Source organism: Pan paniscus, chromosome 6 (genome assembly GCF_029289425.2).
Source record: "Pan paniscus chromosome 6, NHGRI_mPanPan1-v2.0_pri, whole genome shotgun sequence".
Taxonomy (NCBI): Eukaryota; Metazoa; Chordata; class Mammalia; order Primates; family Hominidae; genus Pan; species Pan paniscus.
The window spans coordinates 82,591,757-82,602,610 of NC_073255.2; the positions used below are offsets into that span (position 1 = coordinate 82,591,757).

General features: G+C 55.6%; 1 protein-coding gene across 1 annotated transcript in view; it reads right to left on the reverse strand.

Moving 5' to 3' along the window:
* Positions 1 to 10,854, reverse strand: part of LOC117978413 (uroplakin-3b-like) — a 53,204-nt gene that overhangs the window by 40,899 nt on the left and 1,451 nt on the right. The window contains exons 4-7 of the mRNA XM_063605819.1: positions 9,663 to 9,742; positions 8,750 to 8,879; positions 6,338 to 7,788; positions 778 to 917 (exon numbers count right to left, since the gene is read on the reverse strand). Of these exons, the coding sequence (XP_063461889.1) occupies positions 7,629 to 7,788; positions 8,750 to 8,879; positions 9,663 to 9,742 (370 nt within the window). The 3' untranslated portion in view covers positions 778 to 917; positions 6,338 to 7,628. The remainder of the gene's footprint in view (positions 1 to 777; positions 918 to 6,337; positions 7,789 to 8,749; positions 8,880 to 9,662; positions 9,743 to 10,854) is intronic.

Genomic DNA, 10,854 nt, shown 5'->3' on the forward strand with positions numbered 1-10,854 from the left:
CTTGAACTCCTGACCTCAAATGATCAGCCCTGCTCTGCCTCCCAAAGTGCTGGGATTATAGATGTGAGCCACTACTCCACACCTATTTTATTTTATTTTATTGAGACGGAGTCTTGCTCTGTCCCAGGCTGGTGTGCAGTGGCACGATCTCGGCTCACTGCAACCTCTGCCTCCCAGGTTCAAGCAATTCTCATGCCTCAGCCTCCCAAGTAGCTGGGATTACAGGCTTCTGCCACCAGGTCCGGCTAATTTTTATATTTTTAGTAGAGACAGAGTTTCACCATTTTGGACAGGCTGGTCTCAAACTGCTGACCTCAGGTATCCACCCACCTTGGCCTCCCAAAGTGCTGGGATTACAGGTGTGAGCCACCACACCTGGCCTGCTTTATTTTTTTAATAGAGATGAGGTCTCACCATGTTGGCCAGGTTGGTCTTGAACTCTGGCCTCAAGCAATTCCCCCACCTTGGCCTCTCAAAGGGCTAGGATTACAGGCGTGAAACACCACGCCCAGCTATTCTGCAAATTAAATGAGATATTTCTGTGCAATTCTTAGCATAACACCTGCCTGGCACACCATAAGAACACAATAAAAGCTGTTGTTAGTATTATTACTACCTAGCTAAGTACTAGGCACATAATAGGTGCTAACTTTAACTTAAAAATAATAATTTATTACTACATCAACACTTGATAGTCTTATTTCAATAACAAATGTTTCTTGACTACAACAACACCCACTAATCATTTCTTGTGGCTTAAAACTCTCCCAAACTTACCAATATTAGTGGCACCAGCAACCAGACTGTTTTCTACTAACTCCTTCACTGCAGTGCTTAGACTCAGTACCACTGGCCCAGAGCAAATCTGATGGACTGACTTCCGATCAATAGGTTTGATGGCCTTAGCAGGTTCTGTACTAAAGAAATGTTACAAGAAACAAAGCAAGTATTCAGCTATATATTTTCATCCTGATTTTAACTGTGGGAAATGACTCAACACTGTAAATAGTTTATGGGTCTAATCTGTTCATTTATTATATTAACAAATACATTTATTATATCCAGAAATAGAAACACTGTTTTACAATCCTTAAACATGTACCCAAAATACTTCTGGATAGATACTTCAAATTCAACAGATCCTTACTATCTAGGATCCACTTGGAGAAAACATACATTGTATCTCTCAAATTACCAAAATCTTTGGCAACAATGGTGTCTTCTTTCTTGAAAACTGAAAGCATGGCCTGGTGGGGTGGCTCATGCCTGTAATCGGCTAATTTTTGTATTTTTTTTTAGTAGAGACGGGGTTTCACCACGTCGGGCAGGCTGGTCTTGAACTCCTGACCTCAAGTGATCCACCCGCCTTGGCCTCCCAAAGTGCTGGGATTACAGGCATGAGCCACTGCACCCGGCCCACCTGGATAACTTCTAAAAATATTTTATAGAGATTAGATGTTGGTATGTTTTATTTTGTTTTGCTTTTTTTGAGACAGAGCCTCACTCTGTCGTCCAGGCTGGAGTGCAGTGGTGTGATCTCAGCTCACTGCAACCTCCGCCTCCCGGGTTCAAGCAATTCTCCTGCCTCAGCCTCCCAAGTAGCTGAAATTACAGGCACCCATCACCATGCCTGGCTAATTTTTGTATTTTTAGTAGAGATGGCATTTCACCATGCTGGCCAGGCTGGTCTCGAACTCCTGACCTCAAGTGATCCGCCTGCCTTGGCCTCCCAAAGTGCTGGGATTACAGACGTGAGCCGCCACACCTGTCTGAACCTAGATTCTGTTCTTGCAGTGTGAAGTTCCTGAATGTTGGGAGCAGAGGTGCGATGTGATCAGGTTTAGAACCTGGTCCTGGCTGGGTGCAGTGGCTCACACCTGTAATCCCAGCACTTTGGGAGGCCGAGGTGGGTGGATCACCCGAGGTCAGGAGTTTGACACCAGCCTGGTCAACATGGTGAAACCCCGTCTACTAAAAATACAAAAAAATTAGCCAGGCATGGTGGCGCACGTTTATAGTCTCAGCTACCTGGGAGGCTGAGGCAGGAGAATCGTTTGAACCTGAAGCTGGAGGTTGCAGTGAGCCGAGATCACACCACTGCACTCCAGCCTAGGCAACAGAGTGAGACTCTATCTTAAAAAAAAAACAAAGAACAAAGAACCTGGTCCCTCTGGATACTGAGAGGGGAATGGGCAACGGGCAGGAGTGGACATGGAGAGTTCAGCTAGAGAGGAGCCAGGGACATCCCAGCAGGAGACCAAGGTGGCTCTTGCTTGGGGATTGCAGGGATGATGGAGAGAAATGGGTGGCTTAGACACTCCAGGGAGGTAAAGCGATCGCTGGAAGTGAGAGCGAGGGAGGGGTGCTTCCTGGCTGCCTGTGCCCACCTGCTGCCATCCGAATTCCTTTGATGTTTGGCCTGCTGAGTCAACTGCAAGTCATTACCCCGCAACAGTTGCTGTTTTTCCTTTTTAACAATGCATTTGTTTCGAACCATTGAGCCATTATGTTCCGGGCCAATGGATTTTGTGGTGTTTCCCCAACTACACAGTCCTGGGGAATATTTTAAATGCCATTTAATAAAAAGTTCTGCACAATGCCGTTCCCGTGACATGTTCTGCTCAAAGCCATCACGAGCTGGTATTCAAGGGGATGGGGTTCAGCTGAGGACCCTTTTAGGTGTGACTGTGCTGGGCAGAACGCCCTGGCATGGCTCCCCAGGGCCTGATGGGACTGTGCCTGTGCTGGGCAGTGCCCCCTCCCTTGGGTTCTTCTTCTTTTTTTTTTTTTCTTCAGATGGAGTCTTGCTGTGTTGCCCAGGCTGGAGTGCAGTGGTGTGATCTCGGCTCACTACAACCTCTGCCTCCCAGATTCAAGCGATTCTCCTGCCTCAGCCTCCCGAGTAGCTGGGACTACAGGCACGAGCCACCGCATCTGGCTATTTTTTGTATTTTTAGTAGACACGGGGTTTTGCCATGGTGCCCAGGCTGGTCTCAAACTCCTGAGCTCAAGTGATCCACTTGCCTCAGCCACCCAAAGTGCTGGGATTACAGGTGTGAGCCACCATGCCCAGTCTTGTCTTTCAAAAATATTAACAATGTATTAATGTTCTTGTGGAACACACCTGCCGTTGAGATGACATCCCCAGAACCCCTTTTCCTGGGGCCTTGCCGTAAAGCAAACTGTGGTGGTGCACTCACTTGCAAAGCACAGAAGACCCCAATTTTTGCATTCACGCCCAGGCCACATCAGAAACTGGGCATGGCCTCTTCCCTCTGCCTTATCTCCCAATTCCTGCGGCCACCTCCTGCATATTTCTGGAATCCAACTCTTCCTCTCCAATCCTCTTTGTCTGCCCTGGTTCAGATCTGGTTCTTCCCAGCCCACAATCCCTGCTACCACCCCTTGGCCACCATGGGTGCCACTGCAGAACAGGACCGCATACACCCCTGGTCTCTCTGAGTAGCTCTCTCTCCTCCTCTCTCCTTCTTCCCTCTTTTTAAAAAAAACTTTTTAGAGATGGGGTCTTGCTGTGTTGCCCAGGCTGGTCTTGAACTCTTAGGCTCAAGAGATCCTCCTGCCTCGGCCTCCTTCTTCCATTTGCCCTTCAAAATTCAGCTCAAGGCCAAGCATGGTGGCTGTCACCTGTAACCCCAGCACTTTGGGAGGCTGAGGTGGGAGGATCTGTTGAACTCAGGAATTTAAGACCAGCCTGGCCAACATGGTGAAATCCTGTCTCTACTAAAAATACAAAAAAATTAGCCAGGCATGATGGCAGGCACCTGTAATCCCAGCTACTTGGGAGGCTCAGGCAGGAGAATCACTTGAACCCAGGAGGTGGAGGTTGCAGTGAGCCAAGATCATGCCACTGTACTCCAGCCTGGGCAACAGAGCAAGATTCCATCTCAAAAGAAAAGAAAAGAAAAAAAGAGTCAGCTCAGAAATAACCCCAGGGACCAGGCGTGGTGGCTCATACCTGTAATCCCAGCACTTTGGGAGGCCAAGGCAGATGGATCACCTGAGGTCAGGAGTTCGAGACCAGCCTGGCTAACATGGTGAAATTTCATCTCTACTAAAAATACAAAAATTAGCTGGGTGTAGTGGCAGGCGCCTGTAATCCCAGCTACTCCAGAGGCTGAGGCAGTAGAATTGCTTGAACCCAGGAGGCAGAGGTTGCAGTGACCTGAGATCGCACTGTTGCACTCCAGCCTGGGCAACAAGAGCAAAACTCGGTCTCAAAAAAAAAAAAGAAAAAGAAAAGAAAGAAAGAACCCCTAGGAAGCCCCCTTGGCTCTCAGTGGGGGCCAGTAGCCTCCCCTGGGCTCCTGGACTATGATTCAGTCTTTACACCCTAGGTTCCAAGATCTGTTTAGAGGGTGTTTCCAAAGTCAAGTTCCAGAGGCTCCTGAGGGTGACAGCAGCTCCTCAGTGGGCTCAGAGAGGCTGTGCAGAAGGGAGGGGCAGCTGCAGGCTCGCATGGGAAGTCCCTGGCGCTGCGCCTGGCATCAGCATGGATTGTGACAGTAAGAACAAACACAGAAGGGCCCCAGGACATGCAAAAGCCTGTGGCCAACATGGCGAAACCCCATCTCTATTGAAAGTACAAAAATTAGCTGGGTGTGGTGGCAGGCACCTGTGATCCCAGCGACTCAGGAGACCAAGGCTCGAGAATCACTTTAACCTGGGAAGTGGAGGTTGCGGTGAGCAGAGATCGCGCCACAGCACTCCAGCCTGGGCAACAGAGTGAGACTCCACGTTTAAAAAAAAAAAAAAAGCCGTGGCAATCCTGCTCCTAGCTGGTCCTTGAACCCTGGGAGGATTAATTCATCTTTTCACACAGCAAACACCAACGGCCCCCTCCTTCTCCCTGTCATACCTCTCCGGGGCCGGGCCCCTAGCCAACTGTCTTGGGTCTGGATAGGACAGCGTGAGACAGTCTCTGCTGAAGGGTCACTGACAGGGAGGTGGTCTTTTAACTCTGTCTTTTTTTTTTTTTTTTTTTTGAGTTGGAGTCTCGCTCTGTCGTCCAAGCTGGAGTGCAGTGGCACGATCTCGGCTCACTGCAACCTCCGTTTCCCAGGTTCAAGTGATTCTCCTGCCTCAGCCTGCCAAGTAGCTGGGATTACAGGCACCCACCACCACACCAGGCTAATTTTTGTATTTTTAGCAGAGACAGGGTTTCACCATGTTGGCCAGGCTGCTCTCAAACCCCTGACCTCAAGTGATCCGCCTGCCCTGGCCTCCCAAAGTTGGGATTACAGGCATGAGACACCAAGGCTGTCTGTTAACTCTCTCTCAGTTCCAGGCAGAGGGACCTGGGCTCCACCGTGGTGGGGTTTTTTTGTTTGTTTGTGTGTTTTGTTTTGTTTTGGAGACGGAGTCTTGCTCTGTCACCCAAACTGGAGGGCAGTGGCAAGATCTCGGCTCACTGCAACCTCCACCTTCTGGGTTCAAGTGATTCTCCTGCTTCAGCCTCCCAAGTAGCTGGGATTACAGGCCCCCACCACCATGCCCTGCTGATTTTTTATTTTTGGTAGAGACAGGGTTTTGCCACATTGGCCAGGCTGGTCTCTAACTCCTGACCTTAAGTGATCTGCCCACCTCAGCCTCCCAAAGTCCTGGGATTACAGGTGTGAGCCACTGCGCCTGGCCTGTTCGTTCAAGACAGGGTCTCACTCTATTGTCCAGGCTGGAGTGCGGTGGCATGGTCACGGCTCACTGCAGCCTTAAACTCCTGGGCTCAGGTGATCCTCCTGCCTCAGCCTCCCGAGTAGCTGGGACTAGAGGTGCACACCACCACCCCTGGCTAATCTTTTTTTCTCATTTTTAGTAGAGATAGAGTCTCACTATGTTGTTGCCCCAGCTGGTCTGGAACTCTTGGGGTCAAGTAATCCTTCTGCCTGAGCCTCTCAAAGTGCTAGGATTCCGGGTGTGAGCCATGCAATAGTGTAACTTAAAGGGGCTGGCTCCCCTGGCCAGACGTCACCTGGGACACCAAGGAATTTGACTGAATCTGTTTGTCTATACCTGAAGGGGTTCTGGTGGCTGGTGGGGGTGCAGCCAGCATGGAGGAGAAGCCTCCAGAGATGAGGGGCTCAAGGGCTTGCTTGGGAGGGAGCACTACCTAAACCACATACCTGGCCCTGAAATGCATGTGTGGATTTTCCTAGGAGATGGGGGCACCTCAAAGTACAAGCCGGGACAGCAATCAAGGGACAGGCTCGGGGTAACCCCATGGGGCAGAAGCTGAGCAGGGCCCTGGGCTCCCGGTATAAATTTCCTGTCCCAGCAGGGGCACCATTCAGGCCAGGGTGGGCTCCAGACCGCATTTACTCACCTCCAAAGAGGGCTGCAGACCAAGGGTCACCACCGGGCTCCCTCCGCTGGCAGGGCCTGCATGCCGGGAGCCGTGGTCACATTAGAAGGTCCGGGAGCGCAGCCCAAGGGGGCGTGTGCAGCGGCCGTGGACAGAGTGCAGCAGGCAAGTCACTGAGCCTCAGTTTCTCCATCTAGAAAATCGCTGCGGCTGTGCGGACTGCATGGCACGCAGTGGGCTCTCAGGCGTGATTGCTCATCACTCTGGCTTGGCGGAGGGAGGCCTAGAGTCCTGACCTCCACCGACCCCGCCAACGTGGCATCTGCTACCGCCTCGGAGGCAGAAGGGGCAGCGAATAGGAGCGCACATGCGCACTGGCCGTGAGGCGGCCTGGCTGTGGCTCACCGGCAACCCCCGAGTGGCGACGACGGGAACCACTGGCCTTGTGCACAGATGGACGCTTGAGGTTTTGCACAGAGGGTCCTTCCAGGTGATGGAGGCTCCTGCGTCCTGGAGAGCCTACTGGGGTGACGGTCTAAGGGCCTGACAGACCCCCGACAGCAACAGGTCACATCTGGACACGTGGTCGTCTCAGGTCTAGAGAAGGCAGCTCCCCAAGGTCAGGACCGGCTATGCCTGAAGCCCCAAGTCTAACACTGTATGTGGCATACAGCAGATGCTTAATAAATGCTTGAGGGGCTGGATAAGGGCTAGAGCCATCCATATGCGCAAGAGGGTTGGAGGTGGTGGCCAGAATTGGTAGTCAGATGACCATGGAGAGTCCCACTCTCAGAAAGGTGCTGTGCCCAGGGGCAGTAGAGACGCCTCTGAATCCTCACCCCGCCCAGCCACTGATGTGTGGGATGGGGGACGGAGGGTGGCTCAGGTCTCATAGGCCCCAGGATGGGCCCAGCTCCCTGCATCAGGCAAAGCACAGTCCTCTGCAGGCCTCCTCCCAGGGTCTGGAAGCTTGCGGTCAGGGCGGCCTGTCCACACAGTCTCCAGCCTCCCTCGCAGGAGGTCAGGTGAGACAGAGGTGGGGATGGAGGTGGGGACTGGCCAGCCTACCCATGGCCCTCCCCTAAACCCTCCTGAGTGCAACTTACAGATGCTTGGAGAGGGAGAGAAACCAGAAAGGCAGAGGAGAGGCAGGGGGGCTGGTGCTGGGATTCCAGGCAGGGTACGGGGTGTGCTCGTGGAGGGGGAAAGGCAAGGAGCCCTAAGGGGGCCTGTGGGTGCAGGAGCTGGGACAAAGCACCATGCACTCACTCCCGGCACCCCATCTCCCCCAGCCCCATGCAAAGAGGCCAGGCTAGGGGCTGAGGCTGGGGAGGGGGTCCAGGCCAGGCTCGCAGCCCACCGGCAGTGTGGCGGCCTCGCTGGGTGGGATGTGGTGGGTCATGTAGCGCTTGCCCATGAAGGAGCCGATCCGCAGCTGCTCCGGGGCCTCCTCCGGCCACCACAGGCTGGAGCTGGGCGGGGAGAGGAGGAGGAAGAGACATATGTCCCTGCCACATGGGGCACGTGCTGGGTCAAGGCCTGCTCTCCTCCCTCCCAGCTCCCTCATGTGCAGTCTCTCTCTTCTTTTTTCTTTTTTTTTTTTTGAGATGGAGTCTGGCTCTGTCACCCAGGCTGGAGTGTGGTGGTGTGATCTAAGCTCACTGCAACCTCCGCCACCCGGGTTCAAACGATTCTCCTGCCTCAGCCTCCCGAGTAGCTGGGATTACAGATGCCTGCCACCACACCCGGACAATTTTTGCATTTTTAGTGGAGATGGGGTTTCACCATGTTGCTCAGGCTGGTCTTGAACTTTTGGCCTCCAGTGATCCTCCCACCTCGGCCTCCCAAAGTGCTAGGATTACAGGCATGTGCCACTGCACCTGGCCTCACTTGCAGTCTCTGATCCCTCCTTCCTCCCTTCTAGAACCAATTGGAGGACCACCTCTCCAGGTGGCCACCCTGACTACCCTGGCGTCAGCTTACTAAACCACCAGAGGATCCACAGACAGCAGGTGAGGCCCGGGAGGAGAAGGGCCTTGGCTGAGGACACACTGAAAAGACAGGGCCCGAGTGAGGCGGGACCTCCCGAACCTGTCCTCAGAGGGGCTGCTGGCCCCATCACTGACCCCTGAGGTGCGAGATACTCAGGGTGGGAGTTCCCTGCACAGGCCCTGGGAGGGGCGCTGCCCAGCTCGAAACCACGGGGCTCGGCAAGGTGGCTCACGCCTGTAATCCTAATACTTTGGGAGGCCAAGACGGGAGGATCGCTTGAGCCCAGCAGTTCCAGACCAGCCTGGGCAACATAGCAAGTCCCTGTCTCTACCAAAAATAAAATAAACCCCATGGCATGCCTGGAGGGCTTCCAGACACTGGGACCAATTCAACAGAGGGGTTCTGGGTGGGAGAGGGGCCCGAGGGGGTGTCCCCACTCACAAGCGCATGGTAGAGGCTGCCAAGAAGGCCAAGAGTAGGAGGCCGGCCAGAGAAGAGAGGATGGAGGTAATGACGATCATGCTGCCACTTCGCCGCCCTGGCCAGGTGTCGATGGATCCGGGGGTCTTCCCTGCACACACACCAGCTGCTCAGAGGGGCTGCCCCTCGACCCCAGGGCTGGCTATCATCTCCTCCCTCGCTCCCTCCCCACCCACGCTGGCCTAGCTTCAAGGCCTGGCTGTCTCATATCCCCAGGCGCCCCCCTGATCCCACCCCCCGTCCCTCTTCCTCGGGACGGCACAGCATCTGTTCTCTGCCAGCCTGGACCACAGCCTCCGCCCTGCTCCTACTTTCTAGGCTGCTCCCACCCACGTGCTCATCCACTGCCCTGCTCCCTGGAGCCCAGCAGTCAAGGCCTTCAGATGACAAGACTTCCACCCCACACCCCCTGACCTCTGAAGCCGTCTCCCAGGAGACCCCCACCCCTGACACCTGGGCCGTGGCACTCGAAACTTCTGGGCCTGGTACATTCACGCTTGCCCCTTGGGGTCTGCTCAGAACTCAAGCTGGCTGCCTCCCCAGCCAGCCCCGACCCTGACCCTGACCTCCTCCACACCCTCTTCCTCCCTCCCAGCAGGGGCTGACACAGGCTGACTCCCTACAGGAGGGGGGAGGCTGTCTGTGCCCACAATGTGGCAAACGCTTGCGGATGGGCCAAGATGGTGCCCCTGCCGAGGGGGCTGGCTGGGTGCCCCACTCCCCCAGCATGAGGTTCTGTTGGGGGCTGGGCCCGACTTGGACATGGCCTCCAGGCCCCCAGCCCTGTGGGAGCAGGGGTGTGGCCAGCTCAGCAGAGGTGGCCCAGAGAGATCGTGAGTCCACTGGGGGCAGCGCCCCTCCTGCCCAGCGTTACCTTGGTGGAGAGTGATGGGGTCTGACCACTTGGTCTCAGCCCTGGGTGAGCCCCTGGTGTCCATCAGGAGGAACTTCACCCTGGGGATGGGAGGTGGTGGGGGAGGAGGGGAGAGCTTCAGAGGCCGGGACCACCCTGGGCAGGGCCAAGCCCCAGGCAGCTCCTCTGGGGCCCTCCCATGGATGTGGAGTGGGGGTGCCTGTCAAGAGCAGCAGCCCATGGCCTGGCCCTGCTCTGAGAATCCCCTGAGATGTCTCCAGCCACTTGGCCTGTGCCACCACCCCTCATCCCCCCGAGCAATTGCTCTCCAGACACCAGACCTGGGCCGGGGATGCTGGTTTAGGGGCCCTGGTTCCTAAATGTCACAAGCCAAAAGAGCAGGTGAAGGTGGCTTAGCAGGGCACATGGGGCAGGGGTCACAGGCCTCCCGGAGGGGCAGCAGTAGCCAGGGGGCAGGGGGCTCAATCACCAGCAGCCTGAGGACCCAGGGCACCAGGAGCCCCGCAGACGGGCTTGGTTTGTGTCTTTGCAGGGCTGGGAGCTCCGCAAGGCCTGGGAAGCGGGGAAGGACCTGGCAGGTTGGCATTGAAAAGAGTGGCTGAGGGGGATGGGGCGGGGCATGGAGCTGGAAGGCTGAGCCAGGGTGAGGCAGCGGGGAGGGCAGAGGGTGGACCTGGAGAGTGGGTGAGAGGGCAGAAGGGGGCTGGGCGGAGCGGGGTGCTGTTCCAGCCTCACCACGCCCTGCCTTCCCGGCTTCCCCTGGGCCTGGTCTTCCTGAGGTCACCCCGCCTCCTCCTGTGTCCGGACAGTCCTGACCTGGACACACTGCCTGCTTCCCCATCCCGGCTCCACCCCGATGTTGGCAGGCCACTTGACCTCCTGTGCCTCAGTTTCCTCATCTGTAAGAGTGGGTGGGAGCCACCTCTCCTGCTCCCTGCCTAATACCGACGAGACTGGGTCTGAACTCGGCCCCCGAGTTTCCTGCCAGATCTGCCCGTGGTGGGGGACAGGGGCCTAGACTTTGGGGAAGCTGCCCCCTCCCACCTTGACTAAGATCCCGCCTCCCCAAGGTGCCTACCTGCTCCTCCTGGGCCTTGCCCAGCCCCAGCGGGGGTGAGCACTGTTGCTGACTCTACAGTGGAAGGAGCCCGGGCTTGCAAAGGGGAGGACCGGGGCCGGGGGACCCCTCCCT